This window comes from Hyla sarda, chromosome 2, assembly GCF_029499605.1.
Source record: "Hyla sarda isolate aHylSar1 chromosome 2, aHylSar1.hap1, whole genome shotgun sequence".
In the NCBI taxonomy this organism is placed as follows: domain Eukaryota; kingdom Metazoa; phylum Chordata; class Amphibia; order Anura; family Hylidae; genus Hyla; species Hyla sarda.
This window is the reverse complement of record NC_079190.1, coordinates 208,266,675-208,283,819: the sequence shown is the minus strand read 5'-3', so window position 1 is coordinate 208,283,819 and position 17,145 is coordinate 208,266,675. Positions and strand designations below refer to the sequence as shown.

Sequence of the window (17,145 nt, the reverse complement as noted above, 5' to 3'; positions counted from 1 at the left end):
GAATATTACAGAAGGAGGCTGGGTGTGGTTAGGGGCGTGTTTGAGGGTGTGGTTAGGGGCAGGGCAGGGATGTGGGCTCTAGCCCGCGGTCTTTTTGAGACCTTACAACGCCCCTGCCTAGCCCTATGCTGGCAACACAATTGTCACTACTCAAGGCATGAACTCCGCAAGACCTCTTAAAGTCGGTTGTGGTATTTGGTACCAAGGAGCATCCCACAAGACTGACCTCTCATCACTTGGCAGAGATAATAAATGTTATTGACTTAGTATACTATGCGTGGTTTTCTCAATGGAAAATGAAAATGCACTATAGTTCTTTTCAGCTCCTGCTGAGGATATCATTCTAGCTCCAGATTTCTAGTGTCTTATATACAACTGACCAATTCCTTGTAAGTAATCAGTATTTAACTGTAGTTTAATAAAAATTTTCAATATTTTAGACATGCACATTATTTCTTACCTGTGTATCTAGTTTTGCCCAAAGCATCAATATCTGATTTTGGAGATGGACTGAAAACTGTGGAATACACTAGGGGGAAAAACAAACAGATTTAGGACATCTACTATTATTAAAATCATTTTTGGAAGCTGTGCTCACAATATAAGGAAAAATAATTGGGTTACTAGTAGTTATGAGTAAAGGGATTGCTTGGATATTGTTTCTATCAAGCATTGGTTCATTGATATTATCGTCTACTTTTAAATATCTTTTGTTTGTTTTCGAAATAAACACTGGCAGTGGTGGTTTTAAGGGTTTTCTTTTTGTCATGCACATAATAGTCCCAGGATATTCTTTTATTACAGTGTGTATATCTATTGCTATACGTTTCCCACCTATGTCCAGACAGCAGACATTTTAGTACAAATTTTAGTAAATTTTTATACATACAAGTATTCATAATTATACCGTTTTTATTCCCCCAGATTAGAGTCTGGCTTCAATGGAGAACATTTCTGTAGTGAGCCTGCCAATGGCAAACTGAAGAAACACCCAACTGACTGAGATCATTATTATTACTGGATGAACACATGCCTAGATGGCGAATGTCCTTTTCATAAGTTTTCCATCTCTTTAATGTTGCTATTTCTTTGAATGATTGTTTTATTTTTATTCCTGCACCAAAATGTTTTGCGGAACCTTAAGAATGTTTTAAACTATCTGATCTAATATAAAACTGGAAAACTAAAGAGAATACATAGTTTACCTTTCCAGATAAATTTATTCCTTTGAAAGGTATCTTTTTATGTCTCCAACAGAAAACTGTTTGGCAGCATCAAAGAAATTCCTATGCCACTTTCTTATTATGCCAAAAAAGTCAAATATTTCATTTTTTTTCCTTTGCAGAGACACGTCTGTGGTTTTGGAAGTAGTGTACTCAATTATAGTCATAGGAAATGCAGGGGATTTGTTTACTATACTAAAAATAACAAAGTAAACATCATTCTAAATCCAAGTCTATTCAGCTCCATAAAATTCCAGGGCAACTGAATGGTCCAGACCTACGGTTTACATAAATGACTTCACTACCCCCAGATGATATTACCGGATTGACATTCATACAGGACTGACCATAGAAGAGACATCAGCTAGCTTACTGAAAAGGATGTAAAAGATGGCAATGCACCCCAGATTTGTAACTTGTGTGCTTTTTTAAACTATTATTTAGATATTGTATAATACTGGTATTAGATTACTATTATGCATAGAACTGTTACTTGATCACCATATGCTGGTATTTTTTAAAGGGGTTATCCAGTAATAGAAAAAACTGCTAATTTCTTTCAAAAACAGCTCCACGTCTGTCCCCAGGTTGTGTGTGGTATTACAACTTGGCTTCATTCACTTCAATGGAACTGAGCTGCAGAACTACACCCAACCTGGATGCAATACTGAAAGTAAAAATAGGCCGAGCTCCCCATTGAGTAGTATCGCCAATGAATTTTAGGCAAAATGTAGTGCAAAGTTCATTACAGGGAACGGTTTACCTTGTTCTGTTGTGTATCAGACACAACTACTATTAGTGCATTTGAGACAATGGTGCTGCTTTCCCAGTGACGGCGTGGAGGTCCCTCGGCCGAAATCCGGGTTTTGGTGCTACCAACAGAAGAAGATTCTTGTGGATAGCAATGATGTTTTCATTATGCCAGAATACAACATGTTTGTATACCTGATAAAGAGGCATTTTAGCCTTGAAACGCGTTGTATTCTGGCATAATAAAGACATAATAAAGAATGTTCTTCAGTTGGTTGCGACAAAACCCTGGAGACAGGCAGGGAGCATTTTTTGAAAGTAATTAGCTCTGCTTTTCTTTTCCTGAATAACCCTTTTAAACTTTGTTGGTATTTTCGTGTGAACCACTGCAACTTTGGCATTAAATAGTATATTAATTTAAGAGTTTTAGAAAAGGAAAGTTATTTTAATGTGAAGCCTATATTAATTTTCTGTCTTTCCAGATACATTTATAGTCAATACCTAGAAATACAGGCGAGAGCAGTAACCTTGTGTGCAGTAAACAACTTTAAAGCAATAATACAGTAAACATGTATAGATGTATAATTCATGTTCCTACATGGCTGTAAAATAAATTTTTATTGGTTACTTTATTATACATTTTCACTGTGACTGATCAACATGAAGACACACATTATACTTACCTTAACATGTACAAAGCAAAGATACTTGTGACAAGCAGCTATTAGGGGTGGTACAGACCATGCACACATAACATTACTTACTTATTGATGAAAATATAATGGTTTGAAACTTGATGGTGAAATATATATGAATTACTTAAACTAGAAGGTTGTTCATTTAGACTGTACTTGATGGGAGGACATTTTTTATGACTTGTACAGCAGTTTCCTGATGTACAAGAGTCACAATTGTTGTCCCAATCCCCACCTGCACATACACATAGGCTTAGTAGGAAGGAATGTGGCCTCCCGCAGCCTAACACAGTTACTATAATTTACACAATAAACTGGTGCATATTACAGGAGAAATCAATGCCAGTTTGTAGTTGGCACAAATTTCAGAGTATGGGGAACAGACAGTCAATTCCTCCCTGTGTCTGTAAAACTAGTCCACAACTTTTCTTTATTAACTACATTTTACATAATTATCCAACATTTTTTATCAAACGTACGCTGATTTTTCAATTCAAAAATATTTGCATTTTTGCAAAATTTAGAACATCAGGAATGCAGGATAAATATTCTCATTCATTTTATCAGCTGTATTTTTAGTTAGCAGCCCACATTGGTACAACATTTGTCCAAATAAGCATTATAGGGGGAATTTTTGTTGGTGTAAGCAAATGATTTCTGTCCACCTTTATTTTCTGCAAGTACACATTTTCTGAAATTTTAGTTCAGAATACCATTTTTAAGTATTTGTGACTTTTTACCACCAAAAAAACCTGTAGAACCAATGATAAATTCCATTTATATCTTTTTGATTCAAATTGATATGGCTGAAAAATGGATGAAAATATCACTAGCAAAAGCACATAGCTAAAAACACAAGACATAAATAAATATAGGCATAAATATGGATAATTTAATGACATATTAATACATATGTCCAAATTTCCATCATCCAATGTCTATACACTCATATAGATCAGGCCCCATCCTGATGCATGTCATGTGCCAACACAACACTGTAATGTGATGGGTGAACACAATTGAAGTTAATAATTAATATAGGACTAAGTTATACAGTATACATGCATATGGTTCCATACATGAGTGCAGCTGTCCCTGCTTAATTGACATTGGAATAAGCTATGTTATAAAACAGGTGCCTATTGTTTTGCCTCCTAAGTTCAGCAAAGCAAACATTATCACTATTGCCTATCAAGTGCCCTGAACACAAATTCCCTGCACTAATAAGCGTATTTCTGCTTTTATGTAAGGCCTAGGAACTCAGGAACTCTAACATCTTGCACCATATTTTACTCTTACCTTAGAGGAGTTCTGTAGTGAAAGATAACTTATCCCTTATCCAAAGGAGGGTCGGCATGCCCCTTCGAGTAGACTGCCAGGGCCCCATTCAGGAGATGGCGGGGGGTCCGGAAGGGGGCATGTCGGCCACTGCTTCCTGGGGGGGTCAGAGCGGCCGCTTCCAGCAGACTGGGAGGGGGGGGCTTGGGGTACCGGCAATCTTTAACTTATCCCCTATTTTTTAGATAGAGGATAAGTTATCTTTCACTGCACTACTCCTTTAAGCTATAACGTGGACATTAAATGGACAGTGCCGAGTTGCCACCTTTACAGTTTTAACCCAGACAGTGATACTTTGGGATGTAGAACTTTCAGCTGTAAATCCCTTGTTTGTGTTTCAGCTGCGGAATAAATCTGCATAGTACAGTTCTAGGTTACAAATACTAAAGTGGTTGGTTTAAAGGGGTATCCAGGAAAAAACTTTTTTTTAAATATCAACTGGCTCCAGAAAGATAAACAGATTTATAAATTACTTCTATTAAAAAATCTTAATCCTTTCAGTACCTATGAGCTTCTGAAGTTTAGTTGTTCTTTTCTGTTTAAGTTCTCTCTGATGACACGTGTCTCGGGAACCGCCCAGTTTAGAAGCAAATCCCCATAGTAAACCTCTTCTAAACTGGGCGGTTCCCGAGACACGTGTCATCAGAGAGAACTTAAACAGAAAATAACTACTCAACTTCAGAAGCTCATAAGTACTGAAAGCAATAAGATTTTTTAATAGAAGTAATTTACAAATCTGTTTAACTTTCTGGAGCCAGTTGATATTTGTAAAAACATTTTTTCCTGGATAACACCTTTAACACTGTCCTGGTTCTCATTTTTTGATTATACTCTTTGCAACTTTTCAAAAGGTGGCAACCCTAAAGCTAAGACGTGTATAAAGCGTGTATTAAAGTGGACCTGTCACCAAAAAATGTTTCATTCTAACATATATGAAAAATGACGTGTCCTATTTTTGTTTGCCTCCTTCATAATAAATTCGCCAAATAGTAAAGTAAGAGGACAGACACGTATTCTGCAATATTTACAGTGCATGAGACTGAGGCATAATCTCTATTGTGATTTAAAAGTAAGCGGACAAATCGCCAGTATAAAAGTATATGAAGATGAAAGGTCCACTTTAACAGCCTGGGGTGACACAGAGCTCTCCGTCATACCCAAATCTTCCTCTTGAGCAGGTAAAGTTGGCTGCTTCGTTGGTGACTTTATACATGCAACTGCACACTCAGGCTTGGTAGCTGAAGAAGCACGTGGTATCAGAATACCCCCTTGTTAAAGAAACAGGTACTTGTTAAGACATCAAAAATATATTTCTCTATAGTAAACAGGTAACTCTATGTGCCAAACAATTGCTAGAAAGGAAAGTGAGCAGTACAACTGCTATGGTCCAGATTTTATGTAGAAGACCTGACTATAAAAATTCAAAATGTGGGAAACACTAGACACTGAATGGGTTAGTTTATTTCATGAAAAAAATCAAAATGTAAACCTATCTGGCATCACTGTCTTCAATCAATAAAAATAAACAAATTAATAAAATGAATAATAGCTAATTCTACGCTGTATTCACTAGCAAATATTTCCAGTTACATAAATTGTGAAATCTCTGTGTTACTTTGTCTACCACTATTAGTGACACAGACCATACATAGTAAGGAAATCTTTATACTAAGCTGGAAGATGGCAGTCTGTATCTTAAAATGTATAACCTTTCTGCTATAGAGGGAGAACCTATTTAGAAAATAAAGTTGAGTGGGAATGGATGTGACAAAATAATTTAATGGGAATTTATAGATGTGCACAGAAAAATATATATATCATAGTCCAAGTCATCTTGAAGCATTCACAACATTTCTACAATCTGAATTGTAAACAGAGTTTTCACTGCTAACTTAGGAGAACATTTTAATTACTTTGCGGGAAGCTGAATCACATCATTTACTGTGGTGAATGTAGCAACAGCAAAGTCTTTGGATTCTGCCTTACTTTGCTGTGCTTCTTACAGGGTGTTGTAACTATTGTATCTATCTTTTTGGGGACTTAGGAAGGATTTCACTTACACTAAATCTTGGAGGATAAACTGACAGATGGCTTAGCTGAGGTCTTTAATTGTCTTTTTCTTTGTTAATACAGCATCTCCAGAATTACTTTAGTTAGCTTTCTGGTTAGAATCCAATTCTTATATATTGCTTAAATATTGAAAGTGTTGTGATGTGTGTGCCTGTAATGTAAAAGCACATTGAGGTGAATACCCACAGCAGTGGACCCCTGTTAAAGAAAAGTATGTGAGGCCATTCCTATCCCTCAAAATCAAAAATCCTATTCCTTGTAGAACTTTCAACTCTGTGCTAATTTCCCTAACATAATTTATTCCAATAAATTCAACTCAGGGAAATCCAATAAGACCCTAGTTTCCCATATACTTCTTTTTTTGTATGTAAAATTCCCATAAGCTTTATTAATTTTCTACACAGTTTAAAAACCTCTGTAATTACTGAGTAACAGCACTATTCTTAGTTAAAAATGTTCCTACTCTGCCCCCCTCGACATGTTTCGCTACAAAGTAGCTTTATCAAGAGGTGGCCGACACCTCTTAATAAAGCTACTTTGTGGTCAAACATGTAGGGGCGGGGGGGGGGGGGGGGCAGTGTAGGATAATTTTAACTAAGAATAGTGCTGTTACTCAGTAATAACAGAGTGTGAACTGCAGGCACACTCAGTTTCTATTTGCAAGTAAGCCAGCAATAAGGGTATACAGCACTATTGGTTTTTAAACTGTGTGGAAAATTAATAAAGCTTATGGGGATTTTACATATAAAAAAGAAGTATATGGGAAACAAGGGTCTTATTGGATTTCCCTAAGGGGAATCTATTGGAATAAATTAACAAAGTTAACCCTCCATATACTGGTCTTGACCAGTTATGGTGAATTTCCCTAACATAAGTCATGTAGTGTGATACCCTAGTTACCCGTTTGCTGGGTTTGGTGCCCTAGTCCTGGATCGGAGTTATAATCAGAGGTTCCCAGTCTTACCCTCTTACCTTCAGGCCCACTGTGCAGCTTCAGAAACCACACATTTAGATGCCCATCAATGTGCATTATAGATTTTGTACACATATACCCCTCTTACGTAAACCATCATTTATTAATAGATTACAGAGATGTTCTGCATAGCCCTTGGTGGAATGTAAAGGACTTGGGAACATTGAAAATATATTAGAGTGCAGCTTCATTCAAATAACATTTTAGAAAATATAATACATAGTTTGCGTCCTCTGTAAGTCTCACACATTTGATGTGTTTATTACTTTACCTTGATTTCCTGGTCTGCCTGTTTCATTGGCACTTGGAGGCTTCCTACGTATAGTTGTTGGTTTAACAGGAAGATGTGGTGGTGAAGATACTGAAAGGATAAGGAAAATAAAATTACTATAACCAAAGATATTAACACAATGGGATGAACAAACTCAGCCCGGAGAACCTGGTCTCGCTCTGACCATTGGGGTCAAAGCAGCTCTCCGAAATTTCAAACATTGCCAGGTTCAGCTTGTGTGAACCTGGCAGAGGCAGTAATAAAAGCAGAAGATATTAGGAACAGACAGCATTTTGGTGCCTAAATGGAAGGAGGAAGTATTAGGAACACAGAGATCACTACAGCAGCTATCAGGAAGATCACTGGACCCCAGATTATCCAATCATTGCTTGCATTTATGAGTCATACAACTTCCAAGTCAATAGGACACAGCATAGGAATGTGTGAAAGAATGTGTGAAAGAAACCCCATGCACTACATTGCAGCTGCCATTTTGGAGAAAGGAGAAAAGAGAAAGAGAAAAAGAGAGAAAAAGAGAGAAAGAAAGAGAAAGAGAGAGAGAGAGATACTGTCCCAAGAAAGCCTTCACAAACCCTATAGAATTCCAAAGCAAGCTGAGCAAAGCATTAATCAGTGGCTGGTCCACCGAGACTGGCCAAACATACTTTTAAAAAGTTTGCTCATCTTTACTAACAAATTTCTCATTTTTTACATTATCATGTTACTTTATAATTGTGATAAAACACTACTGGTATAACCCAATCAGCCATAAATTAAAACAAGTCGAATGAATACCACTGATTATCTAAGGACAATGGCTTCTGTTAAGGGGTAATATATTACACAACAAGGGAACAGTCTGTCCTTCACAATAATGTGTTGAAAGCTGTAAAAATGGGAAAATGTAAGCATCTAAGTCACTTTGACAGGGCCAAATCATGATGGCTACATGACTGGTTTAAAGCATCTCCAAAACGGCAGATCTTGTAGAGTATTCCCAGTATGCAGTGGTTAGTACCTACCAAAATTACACCCAAGGACAAGAGCTTAACCAGTAAAAGGGTTACAGGTGCCCAAGGCTCCTGGGGGATGAAAGCTAATCCATCTGGTTCAAGCTCACAAAAAAGCTACTTTAGTCAAAATTGCGAAAAAAAACATTAGCTATAATACAAATATGTCAGAGCACACATGCATCGTAGCTTGTTGTATATAGAGGTTAGTACCCAGAGACCAGTCACAATGCCTATGTTGATTCCTCTCCACTGCTGATAGCACCCACAATAGACATGTAAGAACTGGATCACAAAGCAATAGAAGAGCATGGCTTGGCCTAGCGAATCACCTTTTGCTTTCCTGGGGATGAGATAACACCAGAATACACTATGATAAAAAGGCAAGTCGGCAGATGCAGTGTAATGCTCTGAGCAATGTTCTACTAGAAACACATATTGTCTGACAGATATAGGCTTTGCCAAAGAGTGTTTATAAGTCAATAAAAGCACACAGACTACACTACTTTAAACTGTACATGGCAGTAGCATAAAAACTGTACACTATACCTGAAACCCCTGGTCTTCCTGTGACATTGCTTGGTTGAATTCTTCTACGTATGTAGGTTGGCCTTACAGGTGGAAGAGGTGGTGATGATACTTAAGGGGGAAACAAAATACTAAATTAAATGTATCCTGGTGTTATTCATATAAGTTACTGTAATTTCTCTTTGGATCTATGTGCTTAGTAGGTGCAGCATGAAAAATATTTTTTTTTTTTATTGCTTGCTCCAGCATTTCTAACTGATTGTTTACTCCTACCATTTGCGGTATTTTTGTTTTTTAAACTGTTTTTATAGTAATATCACAGAGCTCTAGTGGATACAGGCAACATATCTGCCTCTATGCTTGGAAATACAGAACTGCATCAAATAAATATTAACATACAGTGCCCTGTCTGTGTTGATATTTAATTGCTAATTAAGTTATTCCAATTTAAAATAATGTCTGTATCCCTTGTAGTCTAGGGTAGTGAAGGGCTCTGTATGCCTGTGGTCTATGGCAGTAAAGGTATTAGTGCCAGCATTACTGGGTTGATGTCAATATTACTGATGGTCTAGGGCAGTAATGATGTCAATGTCAGTATTTCTGGGATATCTAGGGAAGTGAACAAGATACCATCAGTATAGATAGTGGTTTGGGACAAAGAGGGGGTTACTTCTCATATCTTTGATGGCCAAAGGCAGTAAAGGGGTTTATCTAAGGATCCTAGTTATTCTAGGGTAGTGACGTGATTAATATATGGATTCTTGGTGGTCTAGGGCAGGGAAGTGGTTGTTGTCAGTATAATTAATTATCGTGGACAGTGAGGGGTTGATTCCAGTATTCCTGGTGGTTTAGGGTAGTAAGAGTTTGAGGGAAACTGACATATGGACCAACCCCACTAACCTGTATAAGCAGGTGGTTAGTTTTGGTGATCCTGAGTAAAACAATGTATTCTTTACCCAAAATTGTTCAGCTGTTCCTGAGATATAGCACAATCTTGCAATTTGCAAATGCAGTCTTAAGGATTAACTCACCAGGGGCAGGTTTGTAGACTAGCTGTACCTCTGATGCCATCCTCTGGGTCCGGTTCGTGCCACCCTGCTTATCAATATTTATCTCCTTCTTTCTCCTAAGTCTCTATGATCAGTGGGGCAGTGTGAATGAGACCCAGGGGGTGGCATCAGAGATGCAGATAGTCTTCAGACCCACCTTGAGTCAGTTAAGAGCATATTACAAGATTGTGGTATATCTCCGGGACAGCTGAACAGATTGGGGTAAGAAACAGATTATTTTACTCAGGATCACCCATACTAACCACCTGTATATTCAAGTTATTGTGGTTGATTAATCGGTCAGTTACCCTTTAATGTCAATATCTTTGTTGTTGAATGGCAGTGAAAGGATTAATGTCAATGTACCTAATGGTCCAGGGCAGGGAAGACAATAATGTAAGGATTCCAGGTGATCTAGGATAGTCAAACTGTTAATATACCAAGCAGAAGACAGTGGGAGGGTTATGCTACATAACTGGGGTTCAGTAGGTACTTACCCCTCTCGGGTCCAGCATGGTTCTTTTTTTATTTTTTTTATTTCAGTTAGAAGATGATTAGAGATGAGCGAATCGAATCCGACGAAGTCGAATTCGTTCCAAATTTCATGAAAAATTTGATTCGGAGACTGAATCCGAACTTTGACTAGATTCGAAATAACGAATTAGCGACACCCCTGCGATCATCCTGTATAATGAATAGATGCGAGCAGCTTTCTCCTGCGCTCGCATCTCTGCAATAGATAGGATGATTGCAGCAGGTGTCAGGAGTGACACCTGCTGTGATCTGTCCTTAATCCCTTAACGACGAAGGACGTATATGTACGCCCTCAGCCGGCTCCCGCGATATGCCGCGGGGTCACGCAGTGTCCCCGCGTCATATCGGGTCGGTCCCGGCGGCTATCAACGGCCGGGACCCGCGGCTAATACAGGACATCACCGATCGCAGTGATGCCCTGTATTAACCCTTCAGACGTGGCGATCAAAGCTGACCGCCATGTCTGAAATGAAAGTGAAAGTAACCCGGCTGTTAAGGACCGCCGCGGTGAAATCAAGGCATCCCGAACAGCTTACAGGGCACCGGGAGGGCACTTACCTGCCTCCTCGGTGTCCGATCGACGAATGACTACTCCGTGCCTGAGATACAGGCAGGAGCAGTCAAGCGCCGATAACACTGATCACAGGCGTGTTAATACACGCCAGTGATCAGAATGAGAGATCAGTGTGTGCAGTTTTATAGGTCCCTATGGGAGCTATAACACTGCAAAAAAAAGTTTTAAAAAAAGTGTTAATAAATGCCATTTAACCCCTTCCCTAATAAAAATTTGAATCACCCCCCTTTTCCCATAAAAAAAAATAAAACAGTGTAAATAAAAATAAACATATGTGGTATCGCCGCGTGCGTAAATGTCTGAGTTATAAAAATATATCATTAATTAAACCGCATGGTCAATGGCGTACACGTAAAAAAATTGCAAAGTCCAAAAAAGCGTATTTTTGATCAAAAAGTCTGATCAAAACAAAAATGGTACCAATAAAAATTCCAATCACAGCGCAAAAAATGAGTCCTCGTACCGCCCTGTACGTGGAAAAATAAAAAAGTTATACGGGTCAAAAGAGGACGTTTTTAAACGTATAAATTTTCATGCATGTAGTTATGATTTTTTCCCGAAGTACGACAATATCCAACCTATATAAGTAGGGTACCATTTTAACCGTATGGACCTACAGAATAATGATAATGTGTCATTTTTACAGAAATATGCACTGCGTAGAAATGGAAGCCCCCAAAAGTTACAAAATGGCGTTTTTTCTTTGATTTTGTTGCACACTGATTTTTTTTCCCGTTTCGCCGTGAATTTTTGGGTAAAATGACTAATGTCACTGCAAAGTAGAATTGGTGACGCCAATAATATGGATTTTAAGGTGGAAAATTAAAAGGGTTATGATTTTTAAAAAGGCAAGGAGGAAAAAACTGAAAAACCCTGTGTCCCTACGGGGTTAAAGGGGTACTCTAAATTACGTCTATTGAAAAATCTTAATCCTTCCTGTACTTATTAGCTGCTGAATACTACAGCGGAAATTATTTTCTTTTTGAAACACAGAACTGTCTGCTGACATCACAAGCACAGTGCTCTCTGCTGACATCTATGTCCATTTTATGAACTGCATATGTTTGCTATGGGGATTTCCTTTTACCCTGGACAGTTCCTAAAAATGGACAGAGGTGTCAGCAGAGAGCACTGTGCTCGTGATTCAGCAGACATCTCTGTGTTTCAAACGGAAAAGAATTTCCACTGTAGTATTCAGCAGCTAATAAGTACAGGAAGGATTAAGATTTTTTAATAGAAGTAATTTACAAATCTGTTTAACTTTCTGGCACCAGTTGATTTAAAAAAAAAAAAAAATGTTTTTCACCGGAGTACCCCTTTAACTGCAGGTACTACTGCTCCCAACATGGAGCACACTCTGCTCCATGCTGGGAGCTGTAGTACCTGCATTAATAGACAGATCACAGCGGTTGTCACTTCTGACACCTGATGCGATTGTCCTTTATAATGTATAGATGCGGACAGCTGGCCCCTCCTCTATGCTCCCACTGTAGTATGAGTATATGACATATATAACTATTATTCATATTTCCCGCAGAGAGCTGTGAGTGGCTGGAACCATCTGGCCAGTCCCAGCTCTCTGCAGGAAATATGAATAAGTGGTGTGAATTCTATTCACATCACTGGCCAGCCGGATTATAGGGCAGTGATGCGAACACAGGAGAAAGCCGCTCCATCTCTGCAATAAATAGGACAATCGCAACGGGTGTCAAGAGTGACACCCAGAGTGATCTGTCTATTAGTACAGGTACTACAGCTCCCATCATGGAACAGTCTGTTCCATGTTGGGAGAAGTAGTACTACCTAAAAAATATAAAAAATAGAGAAAAAAAGTGAATCACACACACGCACACACATACTTTATTAAACACAATATTAAAATACACTACTAATAAAAAAAAAATATTATAAAAAATATATTATTTTTACATTTAAATGGTCCCTTTCTACATTTTTAATACTGTCGACTACATTTTTAGGTCCCTGCCTGCCCACATAAATTGATCCCTGTTTAAAAATTAACATTAACATTTTTTTTTGTCTTTTAATTTTTGGGAGCGGGCAGGGACCAGAAAATTTAGCGCTCAATACTAAAAATGAATGAGGAGTGCATGTCATAATTTGTACTTTTTTAGCCCCATTTATTAAAATTTTTTGGGCATTTATATGTGCTGCCATGAATAATTGTGGGGATCAGAGAAGAGATGAGGACACAGTAATATGTGTAATACAGTAGGCAATAATAGGCCTAATTTACCAAAAATCCATACATTTACAGAGGTCTTCTATCAGAAATCAAAGATACTTCAAATTGTAATTTGCGGAGGCAGATGGCCGGGGCAATAATGTATGTATGTATTTATGTATTTAATCCTTCACAATTACATTAAATACATGTCATGTAAATACATGTTAAATACTCCTGACGGCCATTTGCCTCTGCAAATTACAAATTGAATGATCTTTGATTTCTGATAGAGGACCTCTGTAAATTTGTGTCCTCAGGTCGTCTCTGACTCCCGCAATTATTCTTGGCAGCACATCTAAATGCCTGAAAAAAATTAATAAATGGAGCTAAAAAAGTAAAGTGAAAATAAAAAAAAGTATGATTTAGAACGAAAACTAGAAAAAAAATATGAAATGCACTCATATTGAGCATAGAATTTTCTGGTCCCTGCCCGCTCCCCAAAATTGAAAAAAAAAAAAAAAAAAGTTAATGTTAATTTTTAAAAAGGGATCAATTTATGTGGGCAGGCAGGGACCTAGCCGACAATAATAAAAATGTATAAAGGGGTCATTTAAATGTAAAAATAATATATCTTTTATAATACATTTTTTAATATTGTGTTTAATAAAGTGTGTGTATGTGTGTTTCACTTTTTTCTCTACTTTTTAAATTTTTTAGGTAGTACTACTATTCCCAGCATGGTACAGACTTCCCTGATGGGAGCTGTAGTACCTGTACTAATAGATCGCCCCGGGTGTCCCTCCTGACACTCGATGCAATTGTCCTTTCTATTGCAGAGATAGAGCGGCTTTCTCTTGAGCTCGCATCTCTGCACTATACTCCGGCCAGCCAGTGATGTGAATAGAATTCAAATAACTTATTCATATTTCCCGCAGAGAGCTGTGACTGGCCAGATGGTTCCAGCCAATCACAGCTCTCTGCGGGAAATATGAATTATAGGTATATATGGGATATACTACAGTGGGACCAGAGAAGAGCGGCCGGCCGCCCGCATCTATACTTTATACAGGACGATCGCAATGGGTGCCAGAAGTGACACGCGCTGCTATCTGTCTATTAATGCAGGTAATACAGCTCCCAGCATGGAACAGAGTGTGCTCCATGTTGGGAGCAGTAGTACCTGCAGTTGAGGACAGATCCCAGCGGGTGTCACTCCTGACACCCAATGCAATCGTCTTATCTAGATGCGAGAAAGCCGCCCGCATCTATAAATTATGCAGGACGATCGCAACGGGTGTCAGGAGTGACACCCGGTGCGATCTGTCTATTAGCACAGGTACTACTACTCCCATCATTGAACTGTCTGTTCTATGCTGGGAGAAGTAGTACTACCTAAAAAAATTAAAAAAATTGAGGAAAAAAAGTGAAACACACACACATTAGTAGTAACAACTTTTTTTTAACATAATGATTTTTTTTTATTTGGCAAATCGGCCGAATAAAATTTTTCTAAAATTCGCTCATCTCTTAAGATGATACATCAATTTAGGTAGGAGGTAGCACAAATATAAACATAACATATTCCTTCTCATCTCCTATTTACTACAGTGTTAATTACTAATAAAAATAGAAGGAAAAAAAGAAGAAAAGAAGGAAGAGGAAAATAAAAAAAGAAGGAAGATTAAAAAGTTATATAGAAAATATAGAGAGCCTTACCCATCCACTATTTAACTTGCCACTACTTATTTCTTGAATCAATAAATTTAATCCATTTATCCAAGTTGGTATTAAACTGTGGAAGTCCATGTTGAATGGAGGCAATTGTGCGTTCCATGAAACAGTTGACATGCGTGCTATTAATCATTTGTTGTATCTTCGGGAGCTCAGCACATTTTCCATTTAGCTGCTATGTTTAACTTAACTACAGTTAGAAAATGTACTAAAATAGTTATATCTGATATTTGCGTGTCTTCTAGACCAATATGTAATAAAAATATTTCCGGGTTCCCAAGATAGGGAGGTGCCTATTATATGGCACAATGTTGTATGTATATGCAATTTCTTATTCATTTCTAAATGAGATATACAGCTAGACACTCTTATAGGTAAACTAAAGGCTTTCCCCTATTGCTCTATAGTAAAGGACTTCCGCAATTCTCTTTCCCATTTCCAACATGGGGACAATTTGTGTATATCTAGAGCAAGAGCCTTATATATTTGCAAAATCCCTTTTTGTAGAGGAGTATTTGAAAAAGAACTTTATGCTATATAGGGATTTGTTTAGTCAAATCCCCTCGCCACCATGCCTGCTCCTGGTCTAATATGGATGCCTGATAATAATGTTGTAAGTTAGGACAGCCCGCCCCTCCTCTCAAAATTGGGAGACACAGAAGGTTTACAGGGACTCTGTCTTTTTTACCTTCCCAAACAAGTTGTGTCAGTAAACTTTGCAGGGAATCAATTTTACTTTTAGATATTACTACGGGTAGGTTCCAAAACATATAAAGAATTTTTGGTAGGAGTGCCATCTTGACAGCGGCTATTCGTCCCATCGAAGAGATAGGTAACTTTGAGATATTATTCCCATCCCGTATAAGAGTAGAGGACAATGCTGCAATGGTATGTTTCACTAATCTAGAAAGGGGCACTGTTAATGTAATGCCCAAATATTGTAATTGACCTTGTGAACATTTGTGACCATTTGTAGGGGTAGTTACTCTGTAGGACTGCTTGTAATTTAGGTGGTAAGGATAATTTCATTATTACAGATTTGGCTGGATTTATTTTATAGTAGCTAACGTTACTAAATTCTTGAATTAATTCAGTTAATCCTGCATGGGGTTGACTACAACACTGTTAAAGACACTCAACACTGATAACTTAGTCTCCTGATTCTTGGTCATAAAGACGAGTGCAAAGAGGGATAGAGAGGACAGTGTGGCTGAAACTGTATATTCATACTGTGGGGAAGAATTTTCCTAAGAAGCTGCATAGTTAGATACAGCAAATTATGGATTACATGGACTGCCATTCAGGGGAAATACAGCCTAGACACAGATTATTTCATTAACCAGCTGTAATTCCACCACCTTCATTTTGAAAAGAGGATGCCTTTGTGAGACAACTTTTTTTTTTAATGGCAGGAGCAGCTATGAGTAAACTATTCGAAAGAAATACTCAAGAATTATCATACTCACCCGAAAATGTTCTTTTTCCAGTGTTGTTTGATTCCATTGAAGTATTTCTGGTAGCACCAAGAATCCTTGTAGTAGTATCATGTACTCTTCCACCTAAAAAGAAATTCATAAATGTGCCATGAACTTACACAATAAGTACAATATGTAAACATAAATGACAAAAATAATACCATAACACGGATCATATCTTTATGGCTGAGTCTGTGGGTGTCAATTAGCCACTCACAAGACACAACAAACTTGTGACAATAACATAACTTGCAAGCTATATGTAATGGTTGAAAGAATTTGGAGTACTTGCAATTGTTACATGGCCTAGGTAAACATTAAAAAGACCACAGAACCAACTGTGGTCAGATTACATACATACAGTGTTTGTACAAATCTCAGTTACAGTCAACGCCTTGAGGGGGCTGATGTCTAAACAACTCCTACGCAATAAGAGTCTTATGGTGGCAAGTTGTTTAGTCAGTTTTTTGTAAAAAATATAAAACAAAAAACGACATAACTGTTTTGCCATTTTTTTGTATAGTTAAGTCCGGGGATGTGTAGCTGGTGGCCTGCACTGTCATTTTGTACAGGCTCCACCATCAGGGAACATACGGTACATGCTTGTTCAAATATCTGCATCCTGTTGATGTAAAGAACAGAGAGGGGTCACGAGACAGCAGCTCTTCTCTGTTATTGGTTGCTGTTTAATTCTGCTCCATCAGGACACAGAATCAATGACTGTAGCCACAGTACT

At 37.9% G+C, this 17,145-nt stretch overlaps 1 protein-coding gene across 25 annotated transcripts in view; it reads right to left on the bottom strand.

Moving 5' to 3' along the window:
* Positions 1-17,145, bottom strand: part of ABI3BP (ABI family member 3 binding protein) — a 463,829-nt gene that overhangs the window by 74,618 nt on the left and 372,066 nt on the right. For 24 of the 25 annotated variants that reach the window (XM_056556215.1, XM_056556223.1, XM_056556219.1 and 21 more), the window contains 5 exons: positions 16,401-16,493; positions 8,880-8,969; positions 7,321-7,410; positions 5,164-5,274; positions 461-529 (listed from right to left, as the gene is read on the bottom strand). In XM_056556215.1, the coding sequence (XP_056412190.1) occupies positions 461-529; positions 5,164-5,274; positions 7,321-7,410; positions 8,880-8,969; positions 16,401-16,493 (453 nt within the window). The remainder of the gene's footprint in view (positions 1-460; positions 530-5,163; positions 5,275-7,320; positions 7,411-8,879; positions 8,970-16,400; positions 16,494-17,145) is intronic. The other variant, XM_056556227.1, reaches the window with a different exon arrangement.